This window comes from Colius striatus, chromosome W (genome assembly GCF_028858725.1).
Source record: "Colius striatus isolate bColStr4 chromosome W, bColStr4.1.hap1, whole genome shotgun sequence".
NCBI lineage: Eukaryota > Metazoa > Chordata > Aves > Coliiformes > Coliidae > Colius > Colius striatus.
Window position 1 is genome coordinate 12,454,349 of NC_084789.1, and position 17,363 is coordinate 12,471,711.

The 17,363-nt window shown below is 43.7% G+C and overlaps 1 protein-coding gene across 1 annotated transcript; it reads left to right on the forward strand.

Annotated features, from left to right (window-relative positions):
* Positions 1–7,010: 7,010 nt before the first annotated feature.
* Positions 7,011–16,781, forward strand: LOC104551838 (homeobox protein MOX-1). Its single transcript, XM_010202335.2, has 3 exons — positions 7,011–7,455; positions 15,578–15,750; positions 16,659–16,781. The coding sequence occupies exons 1-3, from the start codon at positions 7,011–7,013 to the stop codon at positions 16,779–16,781; spliced, it is 741 nt and encodes a 246-aa protein (XP_010200637.2).
* The last annotated feature ends 582 nt before the right edge of the window (positions 16,782–17,363 follow it).

Below are 17,363 nucleotides of genomic sequence, written 5' to 3' on the forward strand. Positions count from 1 at the left end.
CATGAGAATAGAGACATCCTTATCATAGAATTATCCCCAATACCTACAAACAGTCATAACAAAACGTGACATAAAGTTTCAAGCACGTGCAGTGTTCTGCAAAACCAGCTGCTGGGATTATTACTCACACAGACATTAAATTCTACTACTGTCTGTAGTGTCACCCAGAGCTTCACATGCAGTGTGGATATATCCTTATATACTACAGTACCTATTTTACCTATATACCTACAGTACCTATTTAGAAGTACAAAGTGAAGAACAGATAGAGAACTTAGAGGTCCTGCCTCCTATAATTCAACTATAGTTATAGGTCACTTTCTTTCTAATAAGTAGGCCAGATCTCGTTATTAAGAAGTAAAGCCTCCCTCAGTGAATTGCTTCATGTTCCTATGCGACCTGATCTAGGTGAACCTGCTTCTACAGGGGGGTGGACTAGATGATCTCTAAAGGTCCCTTCCAACCCCTACCATTCTATGATTCTATGATTCTATGATTCTATGATTCTATGTGTCTATGCCTCACTTATCCCCTCTCTAAGTTTCACTGGCCAGTTGTTTCCAGAAGTGAAAAAGAGCTTTAAGGTATACAGTCCTACTGAGCTCTTTGAGCTCCTTATATATCAAATAACCTCCAAAACTGGAATGGCCTGAATTGTGTGAGCAGACCCTTACGAAGACTTACTCCTTCTGTGACTCAATGAGGTGCTGCAAATCCCTGCTGCAGCTCTGCTTCCTACCATGGGATATAGCTGATGAAACTCACTACAGGTGAGACCTTTCAAAACCCAAGACTTTTCTTTCTAAAGAGGTACTTTCTAGAGAGTTCATGTTGACTACAGTGGAAAAGACAATAATGCTGGAGGCTGAACTGTCTTCACAAGTACATGTGCAGTTAAAAGAGACTTAAGATTCAGTTTCAGTGCTTTCAGATCTCCAGGCAGAAAAGCAATGTTGCTAAATCCTGAATCCTAGCCCATGGGAGTCACTGACTATTATCCTCCTGACTTTGGACTTGATGATATTAAAGGTCTTTTCCAACCCAAATGGTTTGATGGCTTCAGCAGGTGTAAGCTTAACCAAGAAGATGTAGGAGATGCAACTTAGTTCTGCCTCAGGTCATACTGGCTTGGCCTTTACTCAGCTGTGAAAAGGAACTACAGTCTCTGACTATGGCTTCATTTCTTCAGCCTCTGGAAAGATCTTTGTTTCTTCCAGGTAAGAATAAGGTAAATATCTATGAAACCTGTCTGCAAAATGCCCCTGAAAATAAGCTTCAGAGATGTTGTGTGTTATGATCCATTCTTGCAATACTTTAACATGCCAAAGATGCCCAAGGATGAAGCAAACCCAGTGCTAGCTCCCATCTTTTATTTAGACTTTCCATCCTCCCTCTTCCTTGTTTGTGTCTTGATGCCAACATATTATTTTAGTTTCACAGGCTCACAAAAGCAGAGCAAACATGAAACTGCCAAATCACCAATCCTATATCTGAGAGGAGCGGCTCAGTGAACAGTCAACCACATTTTTTCCTCATCTTGCAGTGACTTTCTTGTGGCAGAAGATGACTTCCTAATGGAATATTGAACTGTCTCCAGGAGCATTGGCCATGCCAAGGAGTGTAATCTTGTATCAGTATTAGTGCACTTATCTTTGGGTCTTTGCTGACACAGCAGCTCCAGACAGCTGTATAATTCCTTGTCATCTCTATTTCTGAATGTCTTGCTACAATGCCTTTTAGTCTAACATCATATTCATTCTTTAAGGAAATGCTGGATTCAACAGATACACAACATTTGGGAGCATTTGCAAGGGGGAGCCCTAGGTACAGGGGAGCAATATAATCCATTGGACACTGAGATTTGTACTCCTGCAGTGCTGGAGTCTCCTTCATAAATCATCCTGCCTTCTTTACTGAGAGAAACTACCCAACAGTCTCAGCTTGGTGCTAGTGGACTTCATTCCTAGCACTGCAACTTGGACAGAAGTCAAAGCACCAGAGACAAGAGGTGATTGATTTAGAGGTGTCATGGTTTGGCCCAGCTAGCACAGCAGCACCACAACAGTCTCTCGCTCGGTGCCCCCATTCACCCCCACCCACCCTTGTTAGGATGGCGGAGGCCCCAGCGAAATGGGAGTAAAAAGATAAGCAAGGTTGTTGTGGATTAAGACAAGGGCAGGGAGGGCTCGCTGCCAATTATGGTTTCGGGCAAAACAGACTCCAGTACTCGATTTAGAGAGGAAAGTAGGAAAGTTTATTCTACAAGAAACAGAACGGAATAAAAGCAAAAAGGGAGTAGGATGATGACAAAATGACAACCAGCACTTTAAGATCTCCCTCCCCCGTCCCTCCTTTCTTCCTGGGCCCAGCTTGCTGCTCCCGATATCTCTACCTCCTCCCCCCTCAACGGCTCAGGGGGGCAGGGAGTGGGGGATATGGTCAGTCTCTCACAGATGGGCTCTGCCGCTTCTGTCTTCTCAGATGAGGACGACTCCTGGCATTCTTCCCCTGCTCCAACACGGGGTTCCTCCCCTGGAAACAGTCCTTAACGAACTTCTCTGGTGTGGATTCTTTGCCACAGTTGCAGTTTCTGCAGTTACAGGGTCCCTCTCTCGGGACGAGGCCTCTTCTGGGCATAAGTTTAATGAGCTGCTTTGTCGTGGGTTCCTCCCCACAGTTACAGCTGTGGATATTGGGTCCCTTCCTCGGGACATGGCCTGCTCCGGCCATAGTGATAAAGGGTCCCTCCTTCAGGACACGGCCTCTTCCAGCCATAGTTTTAAAGAAGAAAATCACTGCCCCTGTCTTGGGGTCTGCAGTGAAGTGGTTGGGTCCCCCCCACAGGACACAGCCTCCTCTGGCCATAGTCACTGTCCCTGGCTCGGGGCCTTTAATGAAGTGAATCGCTGCCCCTGGTCCGGGGTCAGCTTTAGCAAAATGAGTCTCTGCCCCTGATATGGGTTCATTATCAAAATGAGTCTCTACCACTGATGCGGGGTTTTTAAAGAAATGAAAATAAATCTCAGCTTCACCAGTCCTCTCCATAGAATGCAGGGGAGTCTCTGCTCCAGCACACCTCCTCCTCTCTTTCATCACTGACCTTGGAGTCCGCATGGTTGTTTCTCTCACTGTTCCTACTCCTTGCACCACCACCAGCCAGAAGAAGAAGAAGAAGAAGGAAGAAGATGGAGGAGGAAACCTCCTCTTCCGGCTTCTTCTTAAAAAGTGATCGTGGAGGCGTCTAATTGGCTCAGCCCCAGAAGTGGGTCTGGCTCAGAGCTGGGGAGAGTTGCGAGCAACTTCTTACAGGAGCCATCTTTACAGCCCCTTCCCCCTTACCAGAAAAGGCTATCATGTCAAACCATGACAAGAGGAAAGATTGAAAGTCTGAAAGACATCTGACTGGTGTTTTAAGATGGCTTAGCATAGATACCACAACATTTGAAAACTTGCTTGGATAATTGCTCTTCATTTTCACAGGGCCAAGAGGTCATTCCTCAGAAGAATGAGATAGAGTCAGAAGAAGTGAAAACTGAGTTCAGACACTTGGAAAAGGGGAAGAATTGAAAGGGAAAGTGGAAGGCTGAAACTGTGACAGTTACTCAGGTCTGGCCAATATGGTAGAAAATGACATTGGCACAGGTTACCCAGAGAAACTGTGGCTGCCCCATCCCTAGAAGCATTTGAGAGCAGGTTGGATGGGGCTTTGAAAAACATGGCCTCATGGAAGATGTCCCTGTCCGTGGCAGATGTATTGGAACTAGAACTTTTTCCATCTTCCACTTCTGCAATTAAGCAGCAGCTTCCTGAATTTAGTATTGACTATTGGCTATTTGTTGCTCTCCAGCTTTGTTTTATCAGTGTGAAGATGGGCAATGGAGCAATAACAGGCTTCTTCCATGCATGAGGAATTCCCCAATCTTGATCCAGTACCTACATGGAGGAAAACTTTCCCAGTTACTCGAGTTGCACAAGTGCCAGGTCACAGCATGGCATTGTTCAGGATTTATTAAAAGAATAAAGTTTAGAGAGCACTATTTTTTAATGAATCATAGAATGGTAGGGGTTAGAAGGGACCTTTAGAGATCATCTAGTCCAACCCCCTAAGCTTGAAGCCAAGCTTAATCTGCCTTTGCCTCACAATCAGTAAAATCTGTAACCTAAGTCATCATTTTGGATTTCAGGTGCAAAAACATCAGACACAATTGTATTGAGTCGGGTGCAGCAAAAGTAGAGCAAGGGGCTCCTGTCCCAGAGAACCAACACAAGCATGAAGGTGATTTGGAAGAGGGCTGTATTAAAGTGGCATAAGATAGTTCAGGTCTGTCTTTACTGGGAAAGAGAGGTGTCTTGCCATTAAAAAAACAGAGGTGAAGAAAGAGCACAACTTTTCTCCTTCATGAAGTTATGCAAACGACTGTGCAAGGTCTCAGGCTGAGCCAGAGCTCAGAGGCATCTCAGTGAGATGGCTGAAAAATGTTTTCCTGGGGGAGGCACAGTATGAACAGATAGAAAGCTCAAAAAGAAACCTCCACTTTCTGCCCTTCAGCTTGTTGGAGAAGCATTCATTACAAAAACTGATCTCCACCCATGCAGGTTTCTTTGCTGCCCAACACAGTGCTTGACTGAAGAGATGTTGACTTTATGGAGGTTAAAGGTGGCTGCCACAACCAACAAATGGGATTTAGCAAGAGAAGAGGATTGTTGTTCGTTCTTTCAGGAATGAAGTGTCAGGAAGATGCAGAGGTCAAACAGGCCCCCGTGGAGCAGCTGAATGACAGCACCAGATGCAGAAGGTGCTGGAGCAATGCAAGACCTGAGGGTTTCTCACATTTGGGAAGGCTATGCCATCTCCTTTTCCCACATCTGATGTTAGGAAGAATAACAGTGAGAGCTCCATTGGGAAAACAAGGTCTAAGTAGTTTAACTTGGAATGCAAAGTGATGTGCAGGAATTGAGCCATTCCCTGCAGATAGACCTCTGCTTGGACCTCATGGTGATTCCTGACTAGGAGCCTAAAGCTGCTCCTGGATGAAAAGAATACTAACAGACAATCCTTCCCTTCGGTCCCCACAAGTATATGTGCAAGGACATAACGTTTGCACAATTAACTAGGTCATTGTGTAGACTGAAAGTAGGACTGGGAAACAACAGAGCTAGTCTTGAATTCATAAAACCCCTTAATAACCTGTGTGACTGAAGTGAGTGGGTGTTATGTGGACACACATACAGAATGTAAATGGAATATTTTGCATTGGCAAAAAGTTCTGGGCCCTGATTCTGCCAGTGCTTGGAATATTTGCAGCATTCATAAAGTCATTAAAGCCTGGCCTTTCAGAATAAGAGCAGTTCAGGGGTTTTTCCTCCTGTCAGTGAGTAGGAAATAGAGTTAAATATTTATTCTCTAACACAACACAGCAACAGATTTAAATCTTTAGGAGAGTTCTTCCTAGAGAATGAATTAGACATCAGATATTTAGTATTTTGCACAAAAGTCACGATTCATGTCACATAACAGAGTTTGATGTTCTTGTTCAGAAAGATCTGAACTAAATCCACTTCATTTCCTGGAATAGATAAAGATCTGAACACCAATAGATACATCAGGATAAGCACATCTTTTCCTTTTTTTTCCTTTTTTTCCCCTTGAAATGTTACAATTCTGAATCATACAGAAGCCAGATGAAAGTATCACTTAAGCCCTTGTGAAAAAATGAAGACTGACTGTCTATCTGCTAAAACCCTGTGCCCAGGAGAGAGCAACAAACCCCAGCACAAACAGTGGGAGATGTGAAAAGGGCTCACAGAACACATGGCAAGGCCTGAGGGAAGTTAAGTGTTGGAAATGGTTGCAAACAGATTATGGAAACATGGACCACACACACATATATTGTCAATAAAAACAACTTTGAGAGATGTTACAGTAAGTGTAGCAAAGCAGAGTTTGAGGCATTCCCAGCTGCCACGCTTCTGTGGAAAAGGGATTGAGAACAGATTCCCTGTTAATGTCTTTTCAACTGTGATGGCTCTAGGGTCTAAGAATCTGCTTTCTGTTAGGGAAAAAACTATAAAACTTTCAGCAAAAGATGAAAATCATGTCTGCCAGTGGTGTAAAAGCAGGAGATTTCCTTGCAGGAAGGAGTGGCATATTGAAAATTCCCTGGAAAGTAGAATAGAGAAAGAATTCACTGCCACTGGCAGTAAACTCCAGCTCTCAGCAGATACAAAACTAACAAATCATCCAAACAACAGCCACTCAAAACCTTGCATGTGTTCACAAGACAGCTTTATTACTTTTTTAAGCTTAGGATTAGGGCCTTAAATGATAAATATAATCAAGGAAGTCCTTTCTGACTTTCATTCAACTTTAGTTCTTGAGATTTGGTGTTTGTTGTATTCTGTGTCAGGGCTTTTTCCAGATTGAAAGCTTGGGGAGTTTTGTTAACAGTGCAATAAAAAGAACTTCATAGTGTTACAGGGAAACATTAAAGCCTTTGTGTGTGTGTGTGTGTGTGTGTACTGCTGCTTCCCTCTTAAAAAAAAAAATACAGACATTGTTTCTTTAAAAGGTTCCATCTGCAAATCCCATTAGATGTGCATATAAGGTTTCAGATGATTAATAGTTGCCTGCTTTGCTTTGGTTGGAGGGACTGAGTTGTATGCACCTTTACCCCTCCCCTCCTCTCTCTCACATTTCACTTCACAAACTTGTCACTCTTTCCCCAGCACAGTATTTAAAAAGTGTTTTCCTCATGTCCAGCACTTCACAAGGAAAGCAATTCAGGGAATAGATCTGGTGATTGTTTTCCAGTTGGGACAATGAAGACATTGAGAAGAGTTCCCAAACTAACAAAACTGCAACAGCATCAAACCCACAGATAAACTGTAATTTAGGGAGGAAATCTGCCTTGTAAAATTGGTGAGATTTCCCCCTTTGCTCCTCTTCTGATTTCAAAGCCTGAGCTTGTAACTGGTGACGAACGCTGGAGTGTGGACGGGATTGGAAGCCAATGGATCCCACCAGCAGCAGCTGCATGCGTGGTCCTCAACCTCCCACCCCACTCTGGGGATGCCTGAGGAGCACCCATGGGGAACTCAGCACAGCTACAGAGCTGAGCCACTACCCACCAGCACCCTTCTCCTTCCATCAGAAGGCAGATTTCATCACTTACTTTGATTTCTCAACCTCCTGCTTGGTGACTGCTCCCCATAGCTTCCCATGTGAAGAACAGGCATTTGTGGAGCAACGCCCTTATTTCCAACACTCTGACTGGCATTTTGCAGCTACTGAGGCCAGAAGACGACTAAATCCAGGACTGGCTTTGGCTTCTGGGGAGACAGAAGGCAGCAGTCCAAATCTAGTGAGCGCAGTAGAGGGTATGAATGAAGATGATGAAGTACCGGTAAATACTACCCATGAGACAAAGTCATCCAAAAGGAAAAAAGAAAACTCAGGTAGGTGATATGAAATCAGGGTTGTGGGAGCTATAGAATGAGAGCAGCTGAAATAACAGCAACTAAGAAATAAAGCTGATGAGGAAAACATTTGCTGATTCTTGAGTGGGGAAACAACACTGAAACTAAACCATCTGCTTCTTTGATGGCCTGGTGTTTGTATTTCACTCCTGCAGACTTTCTTTACTGAACCATGCATTTTTACATCACAATGCACAGTTTGCTGTAGCTAAACAGGAATCACATGGCATGTAGACACTGAGCTGAAAATCTTGGGCTGTGGAGTTATATATTGCAGACCTGTATTTGTCCAAATGTAAGAGATCAGCAGTCAAAGAGCCAAGATCTTGCATCTTGAGCTGCCTGTGCTACTGGGAAGTGTTACACTAGGATTTGGACATCTCAGTTGATGGTAAAAAATACAAGATGCAAACTCTCCCTTTAGATATAAACTCTGTTTAGCCTCATGAAATATTACTTCAAAAGAGGAGGGACTAAAAGTTTGCCCATCAGGGCAACATCCAACAGAGTAGAACAAGTGGATAGTTTTCATTATGTCATACTAGTGAGCAAAACACATTCTTCCTACAGTGCCAGAATCAATGATTTCATAGTTATAGAACCTCTGGTTTGCTGCCATCTCAAATGCAGATGTGTGAAAGAGGCACTCAATTGTTTTCTATTAAGGAAGCTGTTAAAAATGAAGCTGCTCACATGCATTCATTCACTCTAGTGTTCATCTCCAAGCTACAGTGTGCTTTTCCCACTATAGCTATGAAGTGGAGAATGTTTTCTTATGTCCCTGAATAGAGTGACAAAAAGGTTTATGTATTTATTTTTAGGTTTTATGGGTTGGCTACAGAGGAGCCACCTCTAATATCTCCATTTTGCAATGTAAACAGAAAGCTTGTATTCCTGCTCTCTCTGTCACACCCTTAGTCCCAATCTCTGCTCTTTTACAATCTGAATGGGCTGTCAAGGAACACAAAAAATATTCCAATCCCTTTTTTATGCTCAGAATCTACTTTGCTCTCCTCAGTTAACTGTTTTTGGTTTGGAAACTCAGCTTTGTACAATTTATGTTTGTTTCTATTGAAAAAATCATGTTTGGGGCAAAAATTTCCCCCAAACCACAAAATACAAAGAAGTTTAAAAGATATTTAAAAGTGAAAAATGCTTTATGAAACCATTTGCAATTCATAAATGAACAGCAGATTTCAGTATACTGGGATTAGAGGGATATCCTTATTTTTAAAGAGACTGATTCCATCTCGTGGTCGCTGCAGCCGAGGTTGCCTCCAACCTTCACATCCCCAACCAGGCCCCCCTTATTTGTCAGTACCAGGTCCAGCAGCACACGCCTCCTCATTGGTTCCTTGATCACCTGCGACAGGAGTATTTTTTGAGTACATCATCAGCAGAAGGATGACGAGAGGGAATGTGGGCCCGCTGCTAAACACAGAGGGTGCCCTGGTGACCGAGGATGTGGCTAGGAGGTCAAGAGAGGTTCTTCTTCCACTCTACTCTGCCCTGGTGAGGCCTCATCTGGAGTCCTGTGTCCAGTTCTGGGCTCTTCAGCTCAAGAGGGACAGGGAACTGCTGGAGAGAGTCCAGTGCAGGGCCACCAAGATGATCAGGGGACTGGAACATCTTTCATATGAGGAAAGGTTGCGGGAACTGGGGCTGTTTAGTCTGGAGAAGAGGAGACTGAGGAGGGATCTTATTAATATTTACAAATATCTAAAGGGTAGGTGTCAGGAGGTTGGGACATCCCTTTTTTCTATAGTAGCTAGCAACAGGACAAGGGGTAATAGGATGAAGTTGGAACAAAAAAAAGTTCCATTAAATATAAGAAAAAACTATTTCACTGTGAGGGTGATGGAGCAGTGGAACAGGGTGCCCAGGGGGATTGTGGAGTCTCCTTCCTTGGAGGTCTTCAAGACCCGCCTGGACATGTTCCTATGCGACCTGATCTAGGTGGGACCTGCTTCTGCAGGGGGGGTTGGACTAGATGATCTCCAAAGGTCCCTTCCAACTCCTACCATTCTATGATTCTATAATTCTAAAGCTCATTTCACTGGTTGAAATAGAAGACAAATATTCCTTCTCTCCTCTGTTACCAGCACCCCTTGACGTTTTCTTTTCATACTTACTGCTGTACCGTCTAGTTTTCCTTACAGCAGAACTGTAAGCAATGAAATCACTGAAAGTTATGGTGTTTCCTCCCTTCTAGTTGGTGCCTGCAAAAGTTGTTACCCTAGCAAATGCAGAATAATGAAAATATTCAAAAGGGGATTCCACTGCATTTCATTTCACTTTGATACCAGACAGAATTATTAGATATCTTTCCTGCAATCTTTTTTTTCCTTCTAGCCCCAGACAAAATAAAACAAATGAAGGCCAAGCCTGTGAGTAATTTTACTGTGATTTCCTTCACTTTTACAGCAGTTCCTGAAATGCAGCTGGACATACCACATACTGACTGTTTATTCTGAGTGGAGCATAAGTCTTTTCTCTACTCTTGAGAATTTTCCCTGACTTCTTTAGAAAAATCTAACTACTCTTCTCTTCAGGGATTGGGCCAGTAGAGAAAAATACATTGAAAACACTTGAAGACAAAAGAAAGTAAATCCTTTGCTTTTAGTAGGTGCCTTGTCCACTACAATTTTACCTGAACTGCAGTGTAGATACAGAATTAGAATCATAGAATCACAGAATGGGAGGGGTTGGAAGGGACCTTTAGAGATCATCCAGTCCAATCCCCCTGCAGGTCCCACCTAGATCAGTTTGCATAGGAATGTGTCCAGGTGGGTCTTGAAGACCTCCAAGGAAGGAGAAGATCATTACCATGATCTGTACCATTGAATGCAAAATGCTTTGGTTCTTGGGAAGAGCTTAGGTATTACAAGATACACAGTGAAGACCTTGGAACATGGCTTTTGGCAGAGTATTCTGAGGAAAGTCTAAAATAAGCAGATTTCTCAGGCAAATACACAGAATGGTGTAAAAAAGGTGTTTTAAAAGGTGCTCAGTCTTTAAAAGCAGATTTCTTTGAAGCACAGCTGTATGAAAAAAGCATTTAAAGGATGGTTTTGTTATGGCAATAACCACAGTGGCATCTGCTACAAGCACCTGTGGATAAAACATGCTCACACCCTTCCCCTCCTCTCTACACACTTCAGTGATTTAGATGCCATGTTCAGTCTTGACTTCACAAGCTCCCCAAATGACCTGAAGGGAGAAGGTTAACCTGGTGTTAGCTTTCACAGCTGCCTCTGCTGTCCATCCACAAGCTACAGCCATTAACATTTGCACATAAAATGCCAATAAAGTGCCTGTCTGAGCTGTCCTAAATCACACTGTTACACCCTTGAAGCCCCCCAGATCTCTGACAATAGTAATATAACACATCATATGATTCAGACAGCTTTATTTTATGTGAATGGGACCCATACAGAATGATAGTGAGGTTGCAGTAGAAAGGAGAGGATGATAATAGGGTGTAATGGTTTGGCCCTTAACAGCATTGCACATACAATGTCCTTGACTGAGGAATTCTGGAAAGCTTTGTATTAAAGTGTAGAACTGATCTAGATTCCTGCTGCCAATCTTTCTCAGTCTTGCCACTAACTGTTAAAGGGGATTTTCTATGCTCACAATTCTCATTTACAGCCATAGTGGCACAAAAAGCAGGAGGTAAGAGTAGATAGCAGCAGATAACCCAAGAAGGACTAAAAAGCAAAGTACAGGCAAGTCCCTGATGGGTTTAAAGTGCTCTAGGAGCAGAACATTGTGTGTCAAAGCCCTCTGTGTGCACCCTCTGTTGAGCATTATTCCATGAGGTGCACATTGTAGTAACTTCTGGATACTTTCTCATCAGCTGCCAAATGAATCTAATAATTCTGAGGTCATCTTCCTTAGCCAATGTTCCTGATAGCTTTCAGACTTTTATGTTCCTCAACAGCAAAATCTGTCAGTTGTCTCACTTGATTTAACCACTTGGAATATAGATATGTCTTCAAAGTGTTTAGTATGGGGAGAAAAACAAGTCACATTGTGCAGATGCTTTGTGTTTTCATTTCACTTTCTTCTACTGAGGGACAACTTGCAGGCAGTTTGCGGAGTAACAAACACCATGGGCATTGATCTGGGCTGTGGATCAGCACAAACATCTAAGCAGCAAGTAGGATCCTCCACATATAGGCATTAATGACCTCATACTTCTGTGCCTAAGCTGGTCTCTGAGCAATACAAGTATCCTCTGTAGTGCCAAAACCCTGCCTCTGCACTGTGCAGGATCCTTATGCCTTCCTTCAAAGCATTGGATTATGGATAGTGTTAGCAGATCAGTTCATAGAATCATAGAATGGTAGGGGTTGAAAGGGACCTTTAGAAATCATCTGGTCCAACCCCCTCCCTGCAGAAGCAGGTCCCACCTAGATCAGGTCACACAGGAACATGTCCAGGTGGGTGTTGAAGACCTCCAAGGAAGGAGCCTCCACACCCTCCCTGGGCAGCCTGGGCCAGAGCTCCATCACCTCAACAGGGAAAGATATTTTTCTTATGTTTAAATGGAACTTTTTTTGTTCCAGCTTCATCCCATTACCCTTTGTCCTTGTCCCAACCTGGTGAGGTACAGTATTACTTCATGAGACCTGATTCTGGTTCAGTCACACAGCCTGTAAGCACAAAACAAAGCCAACTTCTGTTCAGCAGCTCCAGATGCTGAATTTGGCCCATTGTTTTGCAAGAAATGTGTTTCCTCTTCATAGACACATATATGTGTTAGTGCCTGACACAGATTTAGGCTTGGAAACTTGCACCATTTTGGGTTTCCACGCATATTTTGTTGCAGCCCTGGGGAAAGGTAGCTGCTAATGTCAGAGTTAAAGATGTTCCCGTGATTCCTGAGAAGCTGATTTGTTTATTTACTTTAATGGCAGTAGAGTAGGAACATTTTTTCCAAGCAGATTTGTTTTTTCACACAACATTTGCCATTTTCCACGTTCTATTGTCAAAACTCCTAAGCAGCTAAGCACAAAATTTCACTTTTGGAAGATCACAAACCCTCCAGCTATGAATAACCAGATGTCTCTTTACACCACTAGGTGGCACTCAGTCTGGATGACAGGATCCAAGCTACATATCCTGCTGTGTTCCCAGAAACATTTGCTATTTAAAATGATTCAGGTTGGGGTTTTTTTTGAGATGAAGACCAACAAAACTGCCCCTTAGGTAGAATGTCCTTGGCATGGGGTTAAGTGGTGAGGTCAAGTGCATATTCAGGTTGCATTAGCTACTTTTATCTCAGATTAATTTGACAGAGGTGGCTTTGGTTCCTGAGGTGTGTTATTGGCATTGAAGAGTTGCTTCATCTCTCCACACATTTGCTGAGGGAGCAGGGGGAAGCCCTTGAACAAGGCTCCCAGAAGCTGGTGCCAAAGCTCCCAGCAGGGAATTCACACTTAAAATCCCAATTCCTCACCACCTCCCTTAAAATCCACATTTGTTAGCCCTTGGGAAACATGTAGTGGTGTGTTTGTTCAGTAAGAGAGGAGAATGAAAGGGATTGTACAACTATGGGGCAAAGCATGGAGAGAAACTTCTGGGCTTTTGTTTTCATTCTCTCTGTGACTTTGAGGATTTTTGAAATGTAAGTAACAAGATGTCCTGGTTTAGCCAGGAGCAGCTTTTGGCTTGGTAACAGGGGGAGCGGGTTGCAGTGAAGACCCTCCCCTGGCTCCTAGGTTCAGACCCACCTCCGTCCCGGCTGGGCCAATCTGGCGCCTCTGCGATCACTATTTAGGGGACGGGAATTTGAAATGCGAGTCGGGAGGTGGAGAGTGATACAAGATGGAGGCCACCACGCGGACCCTTCAGCCAGAGAAGGAGGAAGGAACGAGAAGCAGTAGACCGGAGACCCCTCTGCAAGCCGTGGCGAGAATACAAGCTGTGCCCCTGAAACCTATGGAGATTCGTGGCAAGACTGAGAGCCACCAACAGCTCCGTGTGGGTGAGCCCGGACGGGCGGGGGACTGTGCGGGGAGATGGCCATGGCCCAGGCCGTGTTGGAGAGCCTGCGCGCCGCAGAGCAGCCCCACACGAGAGGCAGAGAGGAGCTGCAGCCTTTGGAATAAGTGGGCATCGGAGCAGCCCGTGCAAGTCTGCCATGCTTGTGAGTTACCCCACGGACTTGCAGGGAGGACTGGTGTGGAGTTCACCCGTCCTGAGGAGGGACAAACGGCAGAAGCTCTCGGAAACCGACTGACTGAACCCCCCACTGCCTGCCCCCCCCGAACCGTTCGGGGGGGGCAAGGTAAAAACACCGGGATCAGGGCTCTGAACCCGGGAAGAGGGGAGGGGTGGCAAGAAGGTGTTCTTAAAAAGGCTGGTTGGACTCTCCATTGATGTATTACTCTGGGTTGTTTCATTTTGGTTATGTTTTGGTTGATTTTGCATTAAATTATTTTCTGTTTTCTTCCCCAAAACCGAGTAGCCTGGTCTGTTTTGTCCTGAACCTTAAGCGGCAATTAAGCCCTCCCTGCCCTCGAGCAATCCTCAGCCTCTTCGGTACTCGAGGCTAATCGTGGCCTTTGTTCCCTGATGGGCCTAAACCATGACACAAGAACAATGGTGATGCAAACAAGACTAATGCCCTTGGAATGTAAAGCAATACAGCTGCAGCATCTAATACACTGGTCTCTGTGCACATTCTCACTCATAGGAACTGTGTTTGATTTCTCTCTTTTTGATGGAAAGATCAGATAAATTATGAAGCCTATATCCACTCCTCAGATTTTCCCAGCTTTATAACCAAAGGTATATCTAGGAGATGATGTTGTGTGCCATGCTCATTGCTATCATTTTTGTAGATAATTTCTATGTAGAAATCTTATGCAAGGACACAAGGAACCTTCATTGCACACTGGTTATATGTAAATAAGTAATTAATTCTCAACATAAAAATCCTACCAGAATCTCCATTCAGGGAATCTAACCAACAGGGGAAAAAAAAGAAGATGGGAAGGGAAAAGAAAAGACAAGGGGGAAAATAAAGGTTGCCCCAGTCACGGGCAAAGTCAGTTTGTGTTTGAATTTTAGCTTAATTGGTGCAACATCCCTTGGACTATGGCTTGAAATATGACTCTTGACCACATTACAGCCAAATGCACAAATAGCAGAGGAAGTTTTTCAGAGCCCGTGATGCACACAGACATCAGATCTCCTTGTAGTTTGCATTTAGCAAGGATTAGAAGCAGTTTATAGCCTGGAGTTATGGTAGCAGTTCAAAGAATGCTGGTTCTCTGGCACTGCTTGTCCATATGCTGGCTTGGGGGATGCTCACTAAGTGACTTCACCTAAATGACTTGGCTCTACTGCCTGGTGCTCAGTAGACCAAGGGAGAGTGATAAGAAATGCAAGTCAAGATGTGGGGAAGGAAATTTTAAATGCCATTAATAGCAAGGCATGAGCTTTCTTTCCATAGCTGCTCATTTCTCACCTTGCAGACCTAGGCCTATGCTCCTACAGTTTTGACACCATGACCTATGAGCTGCCTCACCTTTGTCTCCTTGAACCCAAGACTGACAACACTCTCAAGTGGAGCATAACACAAGTTTAAACTTCCACTAAGCACTCTGATTTATGGTTTATAACAGACCTCTGCAATCTGGGGCCTCTGGGGCTGTTTAGTCTAGAAAAGAAGAGACTGAGGGGGGATCTTATTAGTAATTATAAGTATCTAAAGGGTGGGTGTCAGGGGGGTTGGGGCAGCACTTTTTTCAATGGTAACTAGCAACAGGACAAAGGGTAATGGGATGAAGCTGGAACACAAAAAGTTCCATTTAAACATAAGAAGAAACTATTTTACTGTGAGGGTGAGGGAGCCCTGGCACAGGCTGCCCAGGGAGGGTGTGGAGGCTCCTTCCTTGGAGGTCTTTAAGACCCACCTGGACACATTCCTGTGTGACCTGATATAGGTGGGACCTGCTTCTGCAGGGGGGTTGGACCAGATGATCTCTAAAGGCCCCTTCCAACCCCCACCATTCTATTATTCTATGATCCACATGTTCACACAGCCCAACTATAACTGCAAAATACACAACCTGTGCTTGCCTCTTAGAAAACCAGAACTCCAGCAACAAGGCAGAACCGAGCAGCAAATCCCGGAAGGAAAGGACAGCGTTCACAAAGGAGCAGCTGCGGGAGCTGGAAGCTGAATTTGCTCACCATAACTACTTGACAAGGCTCAGGAGATATGAGATAGCTGTGAACCTGGATCTCACTGAGAGACAAGTACTTCCTGAATCCCTGCTTCCCCAGCTTCTTTTTCCTCCCCCAACAACTTCTCCCTAAAGCTAAAAAAACTAGATATGTTACTCAAGGGTTTACTTTCTATCTTCATACAAAGCCACCACATTCTTTTAAGTCATATTTATTACCAGTTTCTCTAAGTAGTTAGTAAATGTAATGATGTTTCTCTAAACTAAAGCCACTTTTGTAAGTGCTATCTGCTGAGCTGCTGTTTACCATCACTCATTGGTACATACTGATATGTTGAGGCTTCCAGGTGGAATATGGATATCACCTTAGACTGCACTTACTAGGGGATTTTAGAATGATATATGTTTGATATATGCATTCTTCCTGGCTCAGGGAGCAGTTTAAGGTCAAAAGGAAAGGAAAAAAAATGTTGAGAGAGATTTCTGTACCTTCATTGTGATCTCAGACAGGGTTTTCCTCTCAAAACTCAGGAGACAATAAAGGAATTGTTCAATTAAATGAAGGAAATGACAATTCCTTAAGCATTAGATTGGAGGGACTAGATGTTAAAAGATATTAGATGTACTATGCCCATTGGAATGACAGCTTGGTTGACATAAAGGCAGGTTCTAGGTAAAACACTTGTACTACACATTTGCAGGTCCCAGAGAAACATCTACCTGGAATAGAATCATAGAATGGTGGGGGTTGGAAGGGACCTTTAGAGATCATCCAGTCCAATCCCCCTGCAGAAGCAGGTCCATAGTTTAGAAAGAGTGGCTCCTGCCTTTGTTAGAGAGATGGATTACTTAAACTTGTGAGGTTCCTTCCACTTTTTCTCCTAGAATTCCACAGAACACCTCTCTGTTGATAGGATGCATAGGTCTGATGATACAGCTCAGATTGAGGCAGTAAGTAATCATTTCCTTTTCATCATCCAGGTCAAAGTATGGTTTCAAAACAGAAGGATGAAGTGGAAACGTGTTAAAGGAGGGCAACCAGTATCCCCACATGAACATGACATAGAAGATGTGGACTCTACTGCCTCCCCCAGCTCTGACTAGTTCTTGCAGCAATGAAAGAGGAGTATGGAGAAAGTAATCAATGAGAAAGTAGATGCAACACTGCTCTGGGTCAGCTACACCATGAGATGATTCTGCTTATGAAACCTGCAGCCTTGAGTCTTTTTGAGGTGTATGATGTTCTAGGTTACAGAGTTAAAGAAGGTGGGGTAAAAAGCTGAAGGAGGGCATGATTTAATGAATTAATGAATTAATTTAACCCTCTCTGTCTTGCTACCACAGATGTGTCTTCAGAATAAAAGCTACCAGGCAACAAATATAAAACAGGAACAATGTTATCTAGGCTCTCAAACACTCAGAAAAATAGAGGCTGGCAGTCAGCAAGTGATAATGCAACTGTATTCTCATCCAACCTTTCCCTGGTCACATCTACCCATTCTGCATTTGGACTTGACAAAGCACATTTTCCTTGTGTCTTACTTTAAGAGAGAGAAATGCTTTGATAGTCACTGATGTTTTTCTTGCCATCTGAACACCTGTATGGCTTACAACCCCCAAATTGGAGAACAAAGCTATATACACAGAGTTCTGCTTACCAGTTTCAGAAGAGATGGCTTTCACATT

Bases quoted from the DNA above. Each gene is read 5' to 3' on its own strand.
- LOC104551838 (XM_010202335.2), top strand. From the start codon at position 7,011: ATGGATCCCACCAGCAGCAGCTGCATGCGTGGTCCTCAACCTCCCACC. The intron at 7,456-15,577 runs GTAGGTGATATG...CTTGCCTCTTAG, and splicing joins AAGGAAAAAAGAAAACTCAG to AAAACCAGAACTCCAGCAAC. The intron at 15,751-16,658 runs GTACTTCCTGAA...TTCATCATCCAG, and splicing joins TGGATCTCACTGAGAGACAA to GTCAAAGTATGGTTTCAAAA.